Source organism: Pezoporus flaviventris, unplaced genomic scaffold (genome assembly GCF_033815535.1).
Source record: "Pezoporus flaviventris isolate CSIRO_AGI_PZ_B2104156 unplaced genomic scaffold, CSIRO_AGI_Pfla_v1 ptg000045l, whole genome shotgun sequence".
Classification (NCBI taxonomy): Eukaryota; Metazoa; Chordata; class Aves; order Psittaciformes; family Psittacidae; genus Pezoporus; species Pezoporus flaviventris.
In genome coordinates this window covers 10894013-10914800 of record NW_026892593.1, presented here as the reverse complement: position 1 = coordinate 10914800, position 20788 = coordinate 10894013, and the positions used below count along the sequence as shown (strand labels likewise).

Genomic DNA, 20788 nt, shown 5'->3' with positions numbered 1-20788 from the left:
GAATACATTTGTGGTATGGCTTCTTTCATGTCAGACGGTGACATGCTGTGAAATAATGATGTGTTGCCATCTCAAGTGATTGCTCTTACGTGCATCATTGTAGTTGGTCTTTTTCTTAATTGATCAGGGATTTATTTTCATTAAAGACACCCTCTCCCCAAAATACATGCAGTTGCAGAGAGAAACCTTGGGACGCGATTCCATAATTTTACAGAATTCAGAAAGCAAAGAAATGGAACTACAAGGGAATTTGGATCGTTTTCGATGATTCTATGATTTTACATTTTTAGCTAAAGTCAAGGGGGTGGGGTTTTATTTGTTAGAACACCTGAGTCATGAGTTTGGAACAGCTGGCCTTGGTAGCACCCTGTGGCTGGACCAGTTCAAAGGTAGAGGGATCTGTTGCTGAGCATGGCTCAGAGAAAAACCTCTTTGGGGCATTTGGCTTGAGTAGGGAACTGCAGTGATTTGCCTTAAACTTGACCTCTGATTTAATATGCATTCTCAGTTTCAGTTCATGTCCTTCAGCATAAAACTAACTGGAGCAGAAGAAAATATCTGCCACAGAATAGCGTCTGCTAGTTGCTGTATCGGTTGAATGTTTGCGGTTTTTTTTAACCAACATTTTAAGGGAGAAACTCTCCTTTTATGGGCTTGAAGTGCTTTTTAAGCCTAGTTTCAAGGCTATAAGAAATTAGGATTCATAATATCAAAGTGAACATGTAGCCAAAATTAATTACTGTGATACTGTCCTGCCATGGATTATCCATTAAGAACTACTTTGTATTTGGCCAGTGATGGGGTGTTGCTTCTTTCAACAAAATGTAACTAATTCTGTTTGCTAGGAAAGTTGGGCTTAGAAGAATTATTTCTGTCTTGTTTTGAACTAAGATTTTTTTTTTTTCCAAAGGGCTTGTAATTCTTAAAGCTTCTGGTCCACTTGTCAGCAGTTTCTTAGTATCGGGTCCTTGCCCGTCTTGCATTATATAAAGCCCCAAAGAACCAGTGTCTTTTTGGTGGTACTGTTGTGTGTACCTTTGATATTTATGTTTGTATCTGTTTATGTATAATAAAATAGAGTAGTATTTTTAATTAAGCTCAAACTCGTACAGTGATTAACCTGTAGTAAAATAATGTTTGGGTTTTTTTTTTTCATTTGAGAGTGTGATGTGTAGCATGTGAGTATTGAGATTAAATCTGATCTATTCTCATAGGAAGTATGCTTGGAAAGTCACTCCTCGCTTCCTCCCATTCAGTGCAGTACCTGGTAAATGATTCTAGACCGCGTTTGTTGTGGTTTTTTGTGTGTCCCCTGCAGATCTATTAAAGATCACAAATCTGAGAGTCAAATTCACCAAACTGCACACGCTGGGAGATAATCTCTTGGACTCTAGAATGGAGATCAGAGAGAAGTACTACTATGCCATCTATGACATGGTGGTTCGTGGGAACTGCTTCTGCTATGGACATGCCAGTGAGTGTGCGCCAGTGGATGGCTTTAACGAAGAAGTGGAAGGAATGGTAAATATTCACACTTTTCTGCAGAAAGCTGTGCCTGTCTGTGCCTCTTTTGATTTAAACACAAATTTAAAGATGATACTTTCTCCTCAATCCCCAGCATTGAAACTATTCCTCCTCAGCAAAGGTTCTGTCATTATTGGTGTTCATCAAGCACAGAGAGCTCAGATGAGGTGAAAATTGTTCTAACATTCCTCTTCTAATTATATTAAAGACTTGATGAAATTAAAAGACAGGAATGCAGAAAGGGAGTGTATGGGGCCAGATGAGTGTGTGGGTTGAATTGGTTACCCTAAAATTGAACAGAATAGAGGCATCAAAGAATAAAACACCTTTGTGACTCATACATGACCTCCATTTGTATTGATTATCAGCTGAGAAGTGGAGGCTGTAGCCCTAATTAACAGCAGGATCTGAAGGAAAATCCTGCTGCCCAAGTTGTACACTGCTGCCCAAGTGCCACATCCCTTCTGGGTTCTGGTTTTCCCCATGATTTTTGCCTGACAAGCAGTAGTAGCACCCCCGTTAATGAGTGAGTTATTAACTAGATGAAAATGTGGAGGCATACAGGGAGGTTGTGTGGGCTGTCCCAGGGGCTGCAGGGTGCCGGTGAGCAGGTGTACTGCATTGCCCTGCATTTTTGGTGAGTGCCTCCACCTGAGCAGCAGCAAGACTGGCTTTGCCCTTAAAATCATGGCTCCAGTGCTGGTAGTCCCTGTTGTCTATGGCAGCAGCTGTCACAAAATCACTGGTTGTCTGTTTAGTGCTTGTTCTGTACATGTCAAAGGCAGAATCTGGGGTTGGTGGATAAAATACATCCAAACTGTCTGTTGTCTTTGATTTGAGAACCAAAGTAGGGCTGGAAAGAAGGTGCTGGGCTAGTGACTGCTAACTAGATGCATGTTAATAGCTAATTAACAGCTAATAAATAGCTAACTTTTAGGTCCAAGAGGCTTTTGTGATTATTGGGGGGGAACTGTGCTCTCCTTGTGTCTGAAAACATTTATTCAGGCATTAGTTCTGGTAAGGAAAGGACAAATTTGTATGAGGACGTTCTTACCTCAGCAGGTAAAGGACACTTCTGTGGCCCTTTATGTCTCCCTACATGCACTGACATGTATTAAAGTCTCCAAAAGTATATCCTTTATGTACTAGCTATATTTTGCCTTACTCAGAGCATGCTGGGTTTTTTTCCCTGCTTGTTTTATAACCATCTGTATTACTTCTCTTTTTTGTTGCTTCAATGACAGGTCCATGGGCACTGCATGTGCAGACACAATACCAAGGGGTTAAACTGTGAACAGTGCTTGGATTTCTACCATGACTTACCCTGGCGACCTGCGGAAGGCCGCAATAGTAACGCATGCAAAAGTGAGTTTGAATAAAATGCAGAACTGGATCTGGTGTGAGCATTGCACACTGTTACTTGGGAACTTGTGACAATACATGAAAGTTCTGCCTGTTCTTCAGTTGACGCTGGCGTGTCTTTTCTGCTGACTTGCATCTCCCCTAGGACCAGACTCTTACTTTGTTTTCTGTCTTTGTCACAGAGTGTAACTGTAATGGCCACTCCAGCCAGTGCCACTTTGACATGGCTGTGTACATGACAACGGGGAACACCAGTGGGGGAGTGTGTGACGACTGCCAGCACAACACCATAGGACGCAACTGCGAGCAGTGCAAGCCCTTCTACTTCCAGCACCCAGAGAGAGATCTGAGGGACCCCGATGTCTGTGAGCGTAAGTGCAGTCACACTCCTTGGGTGGAAATGGCACGGAATCCTGACCATGCCTCCACCCCAGGGCTTTCCCTGGAGAATTTGGGATTTACTGGCCTTCTTTTGGCTCCTGAACAAAGATCCTTAAGGGAAGGTTGTCTTGAAGGTCTTGGGCAAGCCTGGCTGGATTTTATCTTCTGTTCAAGAATCAGGAAGTTTATGTGGTCATTACTTATTCAACCCCTGCCATGTCTAATACTTGCACGAATGATACACTCTCTACACCACAGCTGAGTTCAAATAAGTCAGTGTGAGGCCTGGCCTTTCCTTTTGAAGCAGTTAATAAAACACATGCGATTCTTCCTTCTTAGCTTGTGACTGTGACCCAGCTGGCTCCCAGAATGGTGGCATCTGTGACCGCTACACTGATTTCTCCACCGGCCTCATCGCCGGACAATGCCGCTGTAAATTATTTGTTGAAGGGGAACGTTGTGACCTCTGCAAAGAAGGTTTCTATGGCCTGAGTGCCGATGACCCAGTGGGCTGTCAGTGTAAGTAGAAACATATGTTCCTTTATGTGTGATCAAAAGCTCTTTGAGGAGCTGTTAGAGCTGGGAGAAGCTGGTTTGTGGGGTGGGTTTCTTTATTCCTTTGTTTTGTGTTCTTGCTAAGAAAAAACATTCCTGTAGGTTTGCCATAGCTTGGAGTCCACCCACCCTTAAAACTCAGTTCCCTTCCAATGTATTTGGTGGAAATAGCAGAATCCTCCTAATTTGTTTTCAGTTATAAGTCTCTAAGCCAGGGAAGTTTTAGTGGGATGGGTGGTGGGCAAAGTGTGCAATTAATCTCTGTCCTGGGGAATCCAGGGGAAGCTTTAATGTAAATATTTAATCTGGATACTGTCTAAAATGTAATTCAAAACCTCTGTTTTGACCTGCTTATTTGTATTTCCCAATTTAGCTTGTGCATGTAATCCTCTGGGTACCCACCCCGGGGGGAATCCTTGTGATTCTGAGACGGGAAACTGCTATTGTAAACGCCTGGTTACAGGAAAGCAGTGCAGTGACTGCCTGGTACGTAGCTTATAATCAAATAAATGAGGAGATGCTGGTGTGAGGGAGGCTGGCATGTGGAAAGCATGGAGTAAGGTGCTTGCTGCTGTCTCTGCCTGCCTGTGAGCGAGCACCTGGCAGTCAGACTGGAGCAGGCACCTTGGAGTGTCAGGAGCCATGATGCATGCAGTGTTATGGGGAGCTGGGAGGCACATCAAGGCAGACAAAAGCATCCATATTAATTCCTTGGTCTGTAAGGAGGGAGACATTAGGATTCCTGTAGTGCTTGCTCTGTGAAAACAAAGGATCTGGGGCAGATCTGCTGGAGCCGTCTCTGGGGTGAAAGATGAAACGGTCAGAGAAGCAGTGTTAGCAAAACCAAATCGCTTTCTATACAGGCCATTATTTGAGGCAGGGGTTATTTCATACACATATGTTTCCATTTAGTGTTTATGTGTGCTGGAGTGTTGTAGAAACACGCTGTCAGATAATTGAATGTTTGTATAAACACTGGCAGGCTGTCTTATCTAACAGTGAACTACATGGAAAAGCTGAGCAAGGCTGCCTGTCCAACAAGCAAGTTGCAGAGTAGCAGCCCTGCAGGGGTATCAGCCTATACAAAGTCCCACTGGCCCACACATGGATCTTTGCTGTGGTGTGATGTGCTCGGCTGTGATTATCCAAGCCCTTCATGGGTCAGGAGCCAAAGTGGTGTAAATGGTGCAGTAGGAGTGAGGTCTCTGAGCTTGGGTCCTCCTGAGTCTTGCTTTTAAAGCTAGGTGGGTTTTCTTCTCAAGCCCTTGAGATGGTTGACAAGGTGAAGGGGAGCTAGTGGGGAAGCTGTGTTGGTGGTTGTGGGGGACCCACAACCAGGGGAGCAGGGTTCATGGGTTGGGGACAGTCTTGTGTAGCTTATGCTGAGTATTTTGAAACGTGCTTTTGGGGTAGATGAGGTTAAATTGGCAGCAGTTACAGTGCTGGTGATGTTTCCTCTGGCAGCCTGAGCACTGGGGCCTGAGCAATGACATGGATGGATGTCGGCCATGCGACTGCGACCAGGGAGGAGCGCTGAACAACAAGTGAGTCTCAGCCTGGTTACTTTCTTGTAATCATCCACCCCAGTGAGTTCCACTTCATTTGCAACCACAACATCCAATGCTCAATGTGCTCTGGAGGAGGATGTCGGGGACCATCTTTTTGCTCCAGAAAGTGGCAGGTCTTGATTGCAGCAAGGAGTGACAGAGGCATCTGATTCTTCTCCATGCTGAGCAGCCTCCATTTGTGCCACTGGTACAGATGAACACATGAAACTTTTTAATGCAGCTTTGCCTTTGGTCAGCCAGGGTGGGAGCTAGCCATGGGTGGAGCTTTGCCTTGGCCATAACCCGGGGTATGGTCCATGTCAAAGCTTTGCCTCACAGGATTAATGCAGGAATCAGGCAGTGACATAGGCCTGGTTCTTGGTTTGCTCTCAAACTGGTCCTTTGGCAAGTCTGTCTGTTTGTCTAGCAGTGCTGAGGGCAGCACACTGGCAGCACTGTACTGCCGCATTGCCCTAGGGGTGCAGTGTGGGGTGGGATGCAGAGCTGGAAATGCCTATTGGGAAGGTGGAGATTTTTCAGAGAAGTGTGTAGTTTTGAAGGTGCATCCATCAGTAAGAGCATGGAAAGTGCTGGCTTAAATGCCTTGTCAGAGGGGTGCTGAGCAGCCAGACTGCTCCTCCGACCACAGCAGTTTTCTGTGCATTAGGTGCATGTCTGACCCCAGGTTTTTCAGGAGCAGCAGCATGCTCCTTCACTCTCTTTCCTCCTGCCTTTCCTTTCACAAATCCTTTGAAACATCCTGCTTTTGTCCAAAGCCACAGAAGTTTCCCAAGGGGGTAGATGAACTGTTTTCCCGCCGACCCACCAGACCACACCGGGGCAGTTTGGGACTGGTCCCAATGTAACTCCTGCGGACACCACTTCTGCAGCAGGGAGTGCCATGGGAACACCCTCCAGGCTGTCTCTCCCCTTGCTCCTCAGTGAATTATGACCCCTTCCTTAGCAGACAGTGGTGTGGTTGCTGGTGATTAGTTACTCCTCCATGCTTGCTCCCTGCTTACTTACTCTGCACAGCTGCCCCAGCACAGCCACTTCCAGATGTTTGGGGCACGGCTCAGCAAGGCTTTGCAGCATCTTTCCCATGCACTGAGCCCAGTGATTGCAAAACCTCGTGGGGAGGGGGACATGCAATGTCCTGGCGTGGGCAGGGGCCAGCTGTGCTTTTCTCCAGCTGCAGGAGAGCCTCAAAGCTCAGCTGCAGCCTCACTCTCTAACCTAAGTGGGAAGGGGAAGTTTTGCCCTACCCAGGGCTCCTCTCAGCTGCTGAATTGCTGCCTCCTGGCTCTGGTTCAGGGTGTGGGATGCAGCACTTGGCACAGCTGCACCTCACCCAAAATTCATCCCCCTCTGTGCTGTAACCATCCTCATCCCCGGAGGGGAGGCTTCCCAGCTCCCCTTCTGGGACACCTGGGGCACTTCTGGAATCTGAAAGTGAATCTCTGTAATTTCAGAAATGGTTTTAGTTAAAAATTACTCTTAGCATGGGGGCTTAAGAAGCCTGGAGATTTTCCATGGACATGAGAGGGGTTTGACTTTGGAAAGTGTTCCTAAATTGCACTCAGATTTAAAGAAAAGGGCATATTTTGGTGGACCAAAAAACCTTTGTATGAAAACAATGTGCCCGAGGGTTCTTTATAATGTGGGGCAGACTCTCTGGGGACAATAAAACCACCAAAAGGCAGTCTGGGGGTAGAGCTGTATTGAGAAAAGGAAATGGCCCATCATGAAGGAAGTGGAACTGCTGTACGTCACCCTGGACAGATGTTCTGCATGCCCCAGAGATGGCTCTGTGTGTCCCAAGTCTTTGTGTTTGTCCTACTTTAAAGCAGTCAGGTGTGGTTTTCCCCTGTGTATAGCTGCTGGTGGGTGACCTCTGAGGATGCACTTTGCAGCATACAAGAGCATACAATGTGCCAGGACATGCAGGGTCACGCATGCTCTTGCTTTGCATGAGCCCAGACAAACAGATATGCTGCTTGCGTGGCCTGCAAGCCTGGAGCTGAAGGCTGCCCTTGGCTCACAGGACAGACATGCCTCTTGACTATGACTGTGGTAACAAGTGAAGCTCTCCTAAGACTGCTGTCTGACCCTCGGGAACTGCCTGTATCCATAGCATGAAATCCTCTCTTCATTCAAATAGAGGAAACCACATGAAAGCTGCCTACTGGAAAAGGTCCCTGGTGTATGCTCATTCCCAGCCTGAGCCTAGGAGTTGTTTGGGAGAATAATAGTTGGGTTGAACCATTTTAGCAGTGCAGATGATCCAGCTGCAAGCCTGAGAACATCCTGTGTCTAGACACAGCTGTGTCCAGAAGGGCTTCTCCTGTGTCCTAAGATGTCAAAGCGGAAGATAGCTCTAGTACTGTCTTAGCATAACCAAAATGTGTTGTAAATTCATTGCTCTTCCATTTTAGCTGCTCGAGTCAATCTGGCCAATGTGAATGCCGGCCCCACATGTTTGGACGTCAGTGCAACCAGGTGGAGCCTGGCTATTACTTCATTTCACTCGATCATTACATCTACGAGGCAGAGGAAGCCAGCTTGGGTCCCGTGAGTAGCAGTTTTAATGGGCTGGTGTTTCTGGACAGCAGCTGTGGGACAGTTCTTTCACCGTTTGGGTGTTGGAAGCATCTGTTTCATACCCTGAGTGTTTTGCAATTAAAATGTGGAAAACAATAGTGAATTGTATCAGAAAACCATCAACCTGTAGCTCTTCAATCTTAGTATTGATAAATAGTGTGGTAATTTAAGGGGGGAAACTGCCATTTTTCTTTCTAAACCCATTTCTTTGATCATGACCATACAGTTAGTTTCCTGTCAGAATCCTTCTTTGTCCCCCACTGTGTCAGCTCACCACACCCACTTCTCCTTCCCCTCTTATCTCCAGAGCCCTGGGAGACTGACACTGGCTCTTCCTTTTGGTGGCACTGAAACTGGAAGGGAACAAAGCACACATAAGCACATTGCCACAGCTTTTAGAGTTTCTGTACATCAGTAACATTTCTTTTATTAATAGCTAAAACCATACTTGATTGTACATAAAACTGGTAGGTGAGGTTGTCTCTGGCTAGTTCTTCCACCAGCATGGTTCATCAGGGTCTCCATCTCTTTCTATTCACCACTGCACAGCCTTGCTTTTAATTCATTACTAGCAGCAAGGTGATTACATCAATTATTTCTGCCTCCAGCAAAGAGTCAGGGAGATGAGATAATGGCTCCTCTAAAAGCAGCAGATGTCTGTCTGTCTGCCTGCATCTGGGGCACCTGGTCCTAATTTATTTCTTTAAGGCAAAATGCAGCCGCTTTGCAGTTTCAGACAAGGCAGATTTTTGCTCTCCAGTAACTGCAGAGAGTGAAGACAGTGCAGAGCACAAGTTGAGCTGCAGCAGAGGACATGTGAGCTGGCACAGGGAATTTGGTGCATTTGTGCCTCCTTGACTGGAGAGGTGGTACCCAAAACCTTGCCAAGGCTCAGGGATGGAGGATCCTGGCGTGAAAACCAGCCTTGCTAAGCAAAGTGAGGGGATGTGTTGCTAGTTCGCATTCTGAAAGCTTCAGAACAAGCCATTTTAAATAACGCCAGTACTGAAGACCCTCCTCAGAAATCTGGTGGCAGACTGAAAACTGAATCCCCAGGCAGGGGCCCAGCACAAGATAAAATTAAGTGGCACAGGGCACAGAGTTGCAGGGATTTTCAGGTGGTGCCAAGACTCCATGCTCCCCACAGCTGCATACCCTCACTCACATCTCACCTGCCACCCTATCTAGGGTGCTCCAACCCTTTGTGCAAAGCCAAAGGGTAAAAACTTATAGCCAAGCTCTCTTCAAAGAGTGTGAGAATACATGAGAGGATATCCTGAGGTGATATATGTGTATATATGTAGTCATTTCCTTATATTTTATCCCTCTCTACTGAAGCAACTTCCTTAGGAATGCACAGGATGTTCTGTGGAGAGAACTATGCATGGATGCAGATACATTTAAATGGGAAGTTAAAGCACTGTACAACTCTCTGTTGTCTTTTTCCTTTCCTTTGCTTTATATAAAAAGTAGCACACAAAAACCTAGCACTTCAGACTGAAAGGAGTGACCACATATTCATTTGACTATTAAATATCTAACAATTATTAGGATCTCTTGTTATTTAGTGACACCCTGCTTGTGGTGGCCATGAACTGCTTTCCAAATGTTATCCTGAGCAGTGGTTTGGTTTGGAGCAGCCTGCTGCAATCAGGAAGTAATTGACACTCGACTTGGGCAATTAACAGAGCAGTTACATACCACTGCAGTAAATCCTGCTGCTGCAAGTATGATGTGAAAGGTCTTATGGTGAACAAGATGTTGTAGCTGGTGTATTAATTACTCACAGCAAGTTTTTAAATTTAATTCTTCACCATAACAGGAATGGATGAACACTGTAGTGTTGTTTTATCTTTCTTGCTTTTTGTATATTGTTAAGTGGAAGGGCAACGGTGTGCACACATATGGGTTTAAAAGAGAGTTCATGTTCTCTGGGATGCAAACAATGGATGCCGTGATCCAGAAGTAATCCATCAGCAGAACTTATCACTTACATACCCCTATGGGACTCACAAATTTAATGTATCGGTATGAAGTCTCTGTTCCCTGTTTCTGTAGGGAGTAAACATAATAGAGCGTCAGTACACGCCAGACCGCACACCATCATGGACAGGCATAGGATTTGTAAGAGTCCCTGAGGGGGCATACCTGGAATTCTATGTCAACAACATCCCCTACTCCATGGAGTATGATATCCTGATCCGCTACGAGCCGCAGGTAGGTCTGTGAGTATGGGCATTACTGTGTCCCAGCAAGTGCTGGCTGTCCCAGGTGCATGACTGACAGGAGCCTGGAGCTTCCAGGAGTCATCAGGACTCGAAGGCAAGGATGGTTGCTCAGTTAAATATCTGAAATGTGTGAAAATCCAAGGAGACGTTGACTATTGCTGGTATTGTTTGCTTCACAGTTTCATTTATTACTGCGTTGTTTCAGCACCTGTTTAATGAGCAAATTAAAAAGTGACGACTCCTATCAGGACAGGTTAGAGTATAAATTTAGCATCAGTCAGACACCCTTCTAATGGGTAAAAAACTATCTTATGTACCTTAGGAGACAAATTGTGTGTCTTAGATGTTGAATGCTGGCAGCCAGGAGTTTGCAAGCAGTTTGGTTTTGCCTAAGGATAATTTGCAGGGTGAAGGGAAAGAGAAAAAAAACCCAGCTCCTTATCTAGAGCTTGACAGCAATTGACTGCAATGAAAGATGCAGTATCCAGAGGTGGGGGGAGAGGAGGTCACTAAAGCCCTGCTGATGCCATGCTGCAGATGGGGCTGCTGCTGGCCTACACCTAGAAAACAAAGGGAGGGAGAGAGGCTGTCGTGTTGGCTGATGACCAAGGGCACTTGGCTTGTCTTAAGCCAACCCTTCAGCTTGTGGATGCCCCATTGATGCTACAGCCAGCCCCATCCTCCTTGAAGCACACTGACCACCCTGTCTGTGTACACGTTTTTCTTGGCCTGAGCTCTGGATGTTCCCAGGAGCTTACAGCCATTGCTTGATGGTGATCACCCTTTTTATTCCCCAGTTGCCAGATCAGTGGGAAAAAGCTGTGATCAGCGTCTCACGCCCGGGCAGGATTCCCACAGGTAGCCGCTGTGGCAATACTGTTCCTGATGATGATAATCAAGTTGTCTCACTGTCACCCGGCTCCAGGTCAGTAAAGCTGGTTGGGCTGAAAGGAAAAACAAAACATTTAAAATACTGAAACAGCAATATCACGTTTTCAGCTTGCCGTGGCCTCCATGAACATGGATGAAATGTCATTTCAAGTGGGTTATAAAAACATATTCAGCACTGTATCTGTAGTCTTAAAACTTTAAGGTTTATTCTCATTTTCTGATGTATTTTGTTCAATGTAAAGAGTGGGGAGTGTTTGCACAGCCTGTGAGTGAACATGGGTACGACTCTTTACCTTGCCGATAAGCTTTTCCTGTTCTGACTTGCACAAGGCTTCAGACTGCCTCTCTCACATCATAGCTTTTGTTCTGCCTGGTCTTGGCTGCTTTCCGTTATCTCGATTGCTTTATAGGGCCACCTGAAATGCTTTATGGTGCTGGACGTTTGAAGTAAGAATTGTTTCCTGTTCCTAATCCAGATACGTTGTTCTTCCACGGCCTGTCTGCTTTGAGAAGGGGCTGAATTACACCATCCGTCTGGAACTGTCCCAGTACTCCTCGGTGGATACAGAGACAGAGAGCCCGTACACACTGATTGACTCTGTGAGCAGAAATTATTTCAGGGGTGCTCTGGGGTAAAAGTGTATTTAAAAGCCAGAAAGTTTGCATCTCCTCTGGCATCCAAAATCCAAAGTAATATTTTACAGCGTTGTTGCTTATGGCTGAAGCCAGACTGTAACTGAACAATATAAAGCAGCATAGGCTTCTTCAGTCTCAAAGTATGGGGGTTCTGCTAAGAGGCTTTTACTGTATTTTACAGGACTGCAACTAGTTCCCCAGACCTATAGTTTCTTTGAGGGGGTTAATGTGTGCCATGTATGTCATGAATGTCAACTTCAGTCTTTTTCTTTTGAATGGATAAAATACAGATTTGGTGAGAATTTGGTAGATACCAGAACTGTTTCACCAAAAACTAGAGAAATACCATCACCTCCCTTCCAAATTCTATTTGGCTATTTGCTTTTTGGATGAAAAAGGATGATAGGAAGCAGGATAATACTGAAATCGCACAGTTTTGGTGGAGGTTATTTATAATAGTGACACTTTGTCATTGTAAAATTGTTTTGTAGCTTGTTCTCATGCCATACTGCAAATCACTGGACATATTCACAGTGGGAGGCTCAGGCGAAGATGTGGTCACAAACAGTGCTTGGGAAACTTTCCAAAGATACCGGTGTCTGGAAAACAGCAGGAGTGTTGTGAAAACCCCCATGACAGATGTCTGCAAGAACATCATATTCAGCATTTCTGCACTTTTACACGAGACCGCATTATGTACGTAGCCATGAAGTTGTAGGGCAAACTGTGCCTGGAAGCTGGATGGAGCTTGCAGGCAGAGTGGTTTGCATGGTGAAGGCGTGTGAATGGGCTGAGGCAGGTGAGTCATGCCCTGTGCCACAGTACTTACTTCCCCCAATGCTTTTCTCCACTCAGCCTGCCAGTGTGATCCACAGGGCTCCCTAAGTTCAGTGTGTGACCCCAGCGGAGGACAGTGCCAGTGTCGTCCCAATGTTGTTGGAAGACAGTGTGACAGATGTGCCCCTGGCACCTTCGGGTTCGGGCCAAGTGGATGTCGACGTACGTTAAGCCCTTGGCTCTGGGCTCTGCTCTGGTCAGGGCCCTGTGTTTAGGGCTTGCTGTGGAATTGCAACTCCTCTCCCTCTCTCCTTGCAGCATGCGAGTGCCATGTCCGAGGCTCTTACAATGCCTTCTGCGATGCGGAGACAGGCCAGTGCCACTGCTTCCCCGGGGTGTATGGGCGGCAGTGCGACCGCTGCCTGCCTGGCTTCTGGGGCTTCCCTAGCTGCCAGCCCTGCCACTGCAATGGCCACGCTGATGACTGTAACCCATACACCGGGGAGTGCCTGAGCTGCCGGGACCACACGGCAGGACACAACTGTGAGAGGTACAGCTGCCCCCTCCTTCCCCACAGCAGAATGGGTGCAGGAGCTGTTCCCCTCCAGTACTGGTACTCAGGCAGGTGTAAAGCCACATGGGAAGTCCCTGGATCCAGGAGCCAGAGCAGTGCTGGTGGTCTTGGAGGAGGATGGGAACGGGGACAACCCTCTCCCTGACTGCTGCCCTGCACCTCCCAGCAGCAAATGTTGCAGGACCCCAGGGCTTCAGAGAGGTTTTCTCCATTGCAAGCCTGCCTTGCATCTCCTCCTCATACGCTGACAGCAGCCAGACAAATTTGCCTTTGTGGGCACAGCTACTTGGAGTGTGAGTGGCATGGGGGAGCCATAAGGGTGTTTCTGGCTTTTGGTTCTTCACAGTGGTTGAAAACCTGAGCATATTTAGAGCAAGGCTGCAGTCTGTTTGCCTGCAGTCCCCTGCATGCTATGAACCCCACTGTGCAGGTGCCAGGCTGGCTACTATGGAGACCCCGTCCTGGGATCAGGCGACCACTGCCGCCCCTGCCTTTGTCCTGACGGCCCCGAGAGTGGACGCCAGTTTGCCAGCAGCTGTTACCAGGATCCAGTCACGCTGCAAGTCGTGTGTGTCTGTAGCATGGGATACATAGGTACTGCGTGGGTGCATGAAGGGGGGCTGGTTGGGTTGAACCTCCCCATGAGAAGGGATCCAGCATCACTGTGTTGCTGCTGGAGGCTAGCAGCACTTGGAAGGTGCCAGGGCAGAGCAGGTTGTATGAACCTCATCCTCGTCACCATGGTGGTTGGCAAAGGCGGACAGGACAGCAGTGGAACCAAGAGGATGTGTGTGCTGACAGCACCGCCTCTGTTGCTTTGAGCATTAGCCAATTAACGCCCACCCCCCATTAATGGCCTTTGTCTTGCCTCAGTCTTGCCATTTATGGGGCCGGCCGCTAGCGAGCCGTGATGGTAATTCCCACTGTGCCTGTTTGTTCAAACAGGCAGTCGATGTGATGAATGTGCGTCTGGCTTCTTTGGGAGCCCCGATGAGGTTGGCGGCGCCTGCCAGCCGTGCCAGTGCAACAACAACATCGACACTACTGACCCGGAGGCCTGCGACAAGAAGACGGGAACGTGCATGAAGTGCCTGTATCACACAGAGGGTGAAAACTGCCACCTCTGCAGACAGGGCTATTACGGGAGTGCCCTGCAGCAGGACTGCAGAAGTGAGTGGGGAGACAGTAGCCACAACCCCTCCACCAGCCATGAGCAGTTCAGTGGCTGCCTCAACTCTTCTGCTGGGGGACATTTCGGGTGGAGGGGAAACCTCATTACTTCCAGCTAGCATTGTGTGCCACTGCCCTGGAGTAGGGCCCCTGGCTGGGAGAGGAGTCCTTTACATTTGACAGGGAGAGCAATGACAGCATTTACATGTGCTTTTGCAGGAGGGGGGGTTCTTGCCTTCTTGTTTGCATCTTCTTCAGAGATGGGGTTGGCGGGGTGAGGGCTTGGCTTTTGTCTACACCAGTATCCCTGCGGATCTAGCTGGACAGTGCTAGCCAAAACTAGGCAGTGTGGAGGCAGACCCTCCTCTCCCTCAGCACCAGGCACAGCCTGGCAGGGCAGATGGGTTGCTGGGTGGGTGAACAGAGCCCTGCTCTGCTTGACGGGCCGCTGGCCACTCCAACCAGATCCACCACTGTAGCCAGCTGACAGGATCTGGTCAGGCTTAGGCTTTGGTAGAATATCAAAGGAGGAAAGAAGAGGAGGAAGACTGGGCTGCTTGAACAAGAGGCTCCTGTCGCCTGCTTTGTGCTTGGGCAGAAGCTATAGAGATGGCCAGCCTGGGACATCAGGAGTATTCTAGTACTGACAGGCAGTAGCATCAGCTGCCATGCTCTTCCCTCACAGAGTGCGTCTGCAACTACCTGGGCACTGTGCGGGAGGACTGCGAGGGCTCAGAGAGCTGCCGGTGCGAGGCAGCCACAGGGCAGTGCCGGTGCCTCCCCAACGTGGTGGGGCAGACCTGCGACCGCTGTGCCCCACACACATGGAGGCTGGCCAGCGGCACCGGGTGCGAGCAGTGTGACTGCGACCCTGCGCGCTCCCTCGGTCCTGCCTGTAATGAGGTGAGGGGAGTGTGAGGCACACTCTGACCGCCTGGCCTTTGCTCTGGTGCTGGGCTGAGCTGCTGAGGGGTCACATCTCCTGTTTCATTGTCTTTGGCAGTTCTCAGGGCAGTGCCAGTGCATGCCAGGCTTTGGAGGCCGGACCTGCCGCGAGTGCCAGGAGCTTTTCTGGGGTGACCCAGCCGTGGAGTGCCGAGGTGAGTCCAACCCCAGTGCCTGCTCCGCCTGCTCCACCTGGAGATAACCCAGTGGGCTGTGGTTACCCTCTGTGTGCTGGGACACTTCTGGGAGCAGCCCCTCCAGTGACCCCCGTCAGTGTCCACACAAACTTTGGGAATGATGGAGAAGGCATGGCGGGGTCTGTCCCTGCAGTTTTAGTGTCTCTAGGGATGGGATCAGCAGGAGCCTGGCCTGGCGCTTGCCTGGTTTACATTATTTCTTGTAGGACTCTTATCTGGGGAGAGACTTTTTAGCTGGGCTTGTTGTGATAGGACGAGGGGTGATGGCTTTAAACTTAAAGAGGGGAGATTCAGGCTGGATGTGAGGAGAAAATTCTTTACAATAAGGGTGGTAAAGTATTGACACAGGTTGTCCAGAGACATGGTAGATGCACCATGATCCTGATGCAACCTGATCTAGTTGAGGATGTCCCTGCTCATTGCAGGGGGTTGGACTAGATGACTTTTGAAGGTCCCTTCCAACCCAAACTGTTCTATGATTCTATTCTGATTATTTAGAAACAAACACCCCTATTTAGAAACTAACTCTTCTTTAACTGTTATGTAGCAGTCCTGTCAGGTAAGCCACTGTGGTAAGAAAACTATAGCGCAAGTGCTCGGGTTGGAGAATCGATCTGGAAACCAGTTTCCTTTGCCTTTTGGTTGTACATAGTGGAAGACCACTGTCTCCTCCTGTGTCTTGTCAGGGAGACTGGGTCTGAAGAAGTAAGGTTTTTGGTTTAGTAGGCTTTCCTTATGTTGTGGTTTAACCCCAACCAACAACTCAGCCCCACACAGACTCTTGTTTGCTCCCCCTGGGTGGGATGGGGGAGACAATCAGAAGGGTAAAAGTGCAAAAACTCGTGGGTTGAGATGAAGGCAGTTTAACAGGTAAAGCAAAAGCTGCACAAGCAAAGCAAAACCAGGAATTCATTCACCACTTCCCATGGGCAGGCAGGTGTTCAGCCATCTCCAGGACAGCAGGGCTCCATCACACGTAGCAGTTACTTGGGCAGACAAACACCATCACTACAAATGTCCCGCCTTCCTTCTTCTTCCCCACCTTTACATGCTGAGCATGACTCCGTAGGGTGTGGGATATCCCTGGGGTCAGTTGGGCTCAGCTGTCCCGGCTGTGTCCCCTCCCAGCTCCTTGTGCACCCCCAGCCTGCTCGCTGGTGGGGTGGTGTGAGGAGCAGAAAAGGCCTTGGCTCTGTGTAAGCACTGCTCAGCATTAGGTAGAACACCCTTGTGTTATCAGCACTGTTTTCAGCACAGTTCCAAATCATAGCCCCATACTATGCTGTGAATCTACTATGCAAAAAATTAATTCTGCCCCAGACAAAACCAGTGTACGTTATATTTCAGATGAAAATAAAGGAGCTAGTAGAGACCATGCAGTGTGTTAGCCATAGCTACGTGCCGCAAAGCAGAGCACCATGAAGTTGCTTGTTTAGAAAACTGGACGCTCTCTGTCCTTTCATTCTAAACAAGTCTGTTCATTAGCTGGAAAAGAAACTTCAACACTGTCCAGACCAGAACAAACTTGTGGCTCTGATCTGTTCAAATAGGAACCTTTGCCAGGAGGGTTTGCAATAGATTAAGGTATTTTTTCCTACAGGGAGGAATGTGCTTGCTGTGATCTTTAATAAATCGCTTACAATAGAGATACCTTAGAGGCCATTATCTAACCAGATAGGCAGGTCACAGCTACTTGGTTAATGCAGCAGATGAAAGGAGTGGGGAATTGTCCCAGTTTCTGAGTACATATTGGATTTCTTGGGGCGAGGCAGCCTTTCGGGGAGGCTGTGTGTGTTCTGGCATGGTGCGGGTCACTGACCCTGCTGGCTCTGCAGCAGCAATTGTCTCTTGGTATCAGCTGTCTCCATCAGGGTTTATTGATGAAGTCCATCTGCATACCTAATCATCAGGATTCTGCAGCATACCAGCATTTCTGGTCTCTCATGGAGTTTCTGCTGGCTTTTGAGCATGTGAAAACCTTTTTTAATATTTCTGAAACAGAGGATATATTCTTCTGAGCCTGTTTTTTACCATGCAAGCTCTACACTTTACTTCCAACCTGCTGCTTCTTCTGCCAGGAGACTCACTTGGGTGGAAATGCAGATTTTCCTTCAGGATTGCATCTGAGGCAGGTGGAGAGAGCTGGTGCCAAGCTGGTGCTAATCCATTGCACCCTGTGGCACAGTGCTTCAGATGGGCTCCAAATATGCATTTGCTTGTGGCGCATATCCAGCTCCATGGTGCTGTGTGGTGGAGTCAGTGCCTCCTGCCTTGTCTGTCATCCTTCCTCATCAGGGAGAGAAGCAACTGACTTCTCAGCCCTCATTTAGTCCCAGTGAGTGGAGGGGTGATGTTCAGGTTGGCAGATATGCAGCTACCGCATAGGCAGGCAGCCACTCTGAGTGGTAAGCAGTTTGCAGGTGAACTGAAAAACTGTGCCATTTAAGGGGTTATAGAGCAATACCCATGGAATACAGGTTAAATGTGGCCTGTGGCCAAGGTGAAGCTAGAACTGAGATGGGGATTCATCACAAAGAAGTTAGCTCCAGTTGCAGGGGGACACATGGACTCCTGGCCATGGCATTTGCTACCTGCCCTTGGCAGCATGCTCATGCTGGCCCAAGCAGCCAGTACGGCCACGTTTTGTGGTGTGCTCAGGAAGAAAATTCGAACTGATCTGTGTGGGAAGTAGAAGAGCTTTGAACTGGGTTAGTATGGAGTGTCTTCACTGTGAGCACCAGGCTGATAAGGAGGTGTGGACGTCAGTCCCAATGACTCCAGGGCGGGACTTTCCACTGGCCAGAGCACATGGTTTCTGCTCAAAGTTGGAAATTGCAGGGTAAGTCACTCAAGAGGCAATAATGTATGATCCCCTCACAAGAGGTCTTCAGGCTGTTGGCACTAAGAGACATGAGCTTCTCCTGAGAATTGGGAACTGTACTGCCCATGTTGCTGTGACAGCCTTAACAGATTTTTTAATTATAAAAGAAAAGATGAGGTCTTGTGAACACAAGTGCCTGCAAATAATAGCTATATGGAGATGTTCTAAATGGCCCATCTAGGGAGCCACATGGGTTTCCAGGCGCTTGCAGCAACACCGAGCTGTGGATGTGGTGCAGAGGTCCCAGCACACTGTGCTGGAAACCAGTCTCCAGGGTATGCTTCCCTGCCATCCCATCCTTGTCGGTGGCAGTGACTATTGCTTGCTGCTGCCCGTGACTTGTGTTCTAGAAATTGTAAGATCAGAGATGGTGAAGCGGAACCCCAGATAGGCAGGGTTTTGCATCTGGTCTGGGTACTTTGATTTACAGTCTGTGCTCCCTGTGGTGGAGAGAAAGTGTCACCACACTCTTCTCTGTGTGGGTCACTGAGACCACACTGCTGGGGCAAGCTAAGGTGGGCGACTTCCTTTGGGGAGCATCTCAACCCCACAGGACTGGGTATGCCCCCACCACCCACAGATGTTCACTGGGAATTACACACCACAGTCTGTAGGACTGGGTCTTCAGAAACTGCTTATCTTGTGCTTTAAAAAAGCACAAGGCTTACTCAGTTAATTTAACATAAAGTGTGAAACAAGCATAGAGGATGGGGAAAGCATGTCTCTCTTTGCCTCATCCAGGTCCCTAAGAGGATTACAGTGAGAGGAGCTATGCTGTGAGACTCACCTGCTCGGGGGAGCAGTGCCGGCCCCTTCTGGCTCTTGCTTCAGTTACGAGCTATATGCAGCTCTGCATGAGCCACACATGAACGTGTGTGTGTGCGTAAGAAGCCTTGCTAAGGTAGTAGTAGGATTTCAAATGTCATGAAACTCTAGTCTCCCAGGCATTCTGCTGGAGGTTTTCCAAAGCGTGGCAACCAGAGTGCAGGACTCTGCATGCTCAGCTCTGAGCCAGCTTCAGCCCACAAAGCACATTTCTGGCAGGAGGCTCCAGGCTCCCAGGAAGCCTCAGAGATACAGTGTGGTTCTACATGCAGCTCAGACTGTAGAATATCTACTGTATCTTGTACAGTAGATACCTGAAATATATGTGTTTCATATAATATAAAGGAGGTGGCAGTTTTACTATCATTACTGTTTTAATGAATTGAACAAACAAAATGGAGCACAGTTAGTGAAAGGTACGGTGTGAGACTGAAAGTTAGGTTGTATTGCTATATCCCCTTTTCAAGAAGCATACCTGTATTACTGTTTTTCTGTGTTGAACTTGAGTATCTTGTTGTAAAAAAAAAAAACAGACTTTAACTGAACTAAAATGAAAAAAGTCATGTTTTTATCCAATACTCATTGCAGATGTTGCAGAAAGTTGATTTTCTCAGTTTTTTGTCTTTGCGATGTACCTGGTGCCAGAATATCTGTTCTGTGAAAATTACCCCATTGCCATTTAAGAATAGGCTTTGTAGTCTTAATTTAACACCTGGGTCTTAAGCTAGTCATGTAGGCTGCTTTTATAAATGTTTATGGTTTGGAGAGAAGGATTAGCAGGTTTTTTTTTCCTTCTGTCATAAGCGTCTAAAGGAAGTTGGACAAATTCTACACTAAAGAAAATATGATTTTTCACTTTGAATTTCAGTATTTCAATTGACCAATTGTGGTCTTAAAATACTGTAATCTACAATGATAGTTCCCCCAAAATTGCCCTTTTGGCAAGGTCTGCTAACATGTTACAGTGCAGCACAACTTGAGTAATTCTAGGCTGGGATCTTAACACTTGTGCTGCAAATCACAACACTGAGGAGTCAGCAGTATGCTTATGGGGTCATCTGAATCAGTAGCTGGTTATTCTGAAGAAATTCACTAGCTCTGCAGAACTTCCCACCTTACAAATTGCTGGATGGTTTTTTCATCATAGTGCCTCGCTACCACTGGGAACCGATGCCAGAAAATCATATCTGAACAAACCCTTTGTTTTCTTCTCTGTGGAGGAGTTAAACATTTGATGCTTTCCATCTCCAATCTCAAGCTGTAAAGAAAATATTTCTGCAAAAATGACCTGTTCTGTGTAGGATGATGCAGGAAGCTTGCTTGTTCCTAGCATCCTGCAATAACGCATGAAACACTGAGACTGATCTTCAAACAGCCTTTTCAGTATCCATTTTATCATCTCAGCTGTCCTATCAGCTACTCGGACACAAATGAAGAGGTATGCAAATATGCTACGTATTAAATTACAGTTGTTTAAATGGAAGTGAGTTCTAAATACTTAAAATCAGAGGGAAAGGTAACAGCTGTCAGAGTAAGTGAAAGATAAAGCGGTTCATAGACACATAGCAAACCATATGAGCTAGTCATCTACTTTAGAATTTCCCCCCTTATGTCTCTCTAAGACTACATTCAGTAAACATGTATGAGTGTTACTTGTATCTTAAAGATCAGGAAAAATTACTGAAAGAGAAACG

The 20788-nt window shown here is 47.4% G+C and overlaps 1 protein-coding gene and 1 long non-coding RNA gene across 2 annotated transcripts in view; one reads left to right on the top strand and one right to left on the bottom strand.

Moving 5' to 3' along the window:
• The window catches only part of LAMB1 (laminin subunit beta 1), a 44175-nt gene that overhangs the window by 7228 nt on the left and 16159 nt on the right, over positions 1–20788 (top strand). The window contains exons 7-23 of the mRNA XM_061467445.1: positions 1319–1521; positions 2769–2889; positions 3069–3257; positions 3607–3786; positions 4196–4308; positions 5287–5366; positions 7805–7940; positions 10029–10187; positions 10996–11123; positions 11566–11689; positions 12217–12421; positions 12581–12724; positions 12821–13052; positions 13507–13670; positions 14022–14246; positions 14932–15149; positions 15250–15346. Coding sequence (XP_061323429.1) covers positions 1319–1521; positions 2769–2889; positions 3069–3257; positions 3607–3786; positions 4196–4308; positions 5287–5366; positions 7805–7940; positions 10029–10187; positions 10996–11123; positions 11566–11689; positions 12217–12421; positions 12581–12724; positions 12821–13052; positions 13507–13670; positions 14022–14246; positions 14932–15149; positions 15250–15346 — 2718 coding nt within the window. The remainder of the gene's footprint in view (positions 1–1318; positions 1522–2768; positions 2890–3068; positions 3258–3606; positions 3787–4195; positions 4309–5286; positions 5367–7804; positions 7941–10028; positions 10188–10995; positions 11124–11565; positions 11690–12216; positions 12422–12580; positions 12725–12820; positions 13053–13506; positions 13671–14021; positions 14247–14931; positions 15150–15249; positions 15347–20788) is intronic.
• On the bottom strand, positions 10499–11547 carry LOC133276548 (uncharacterized). The gene is made up of 3 exons (XR_009745909.1): positions 11383–11547; positions 10957–11142; positions 10499–10758 (listed from the first exon to the last, which is right to left on the bottom strand). It is a non-coding gene; the product is annotated as an uncharacterized LOC133276548 (long non-coding RNA).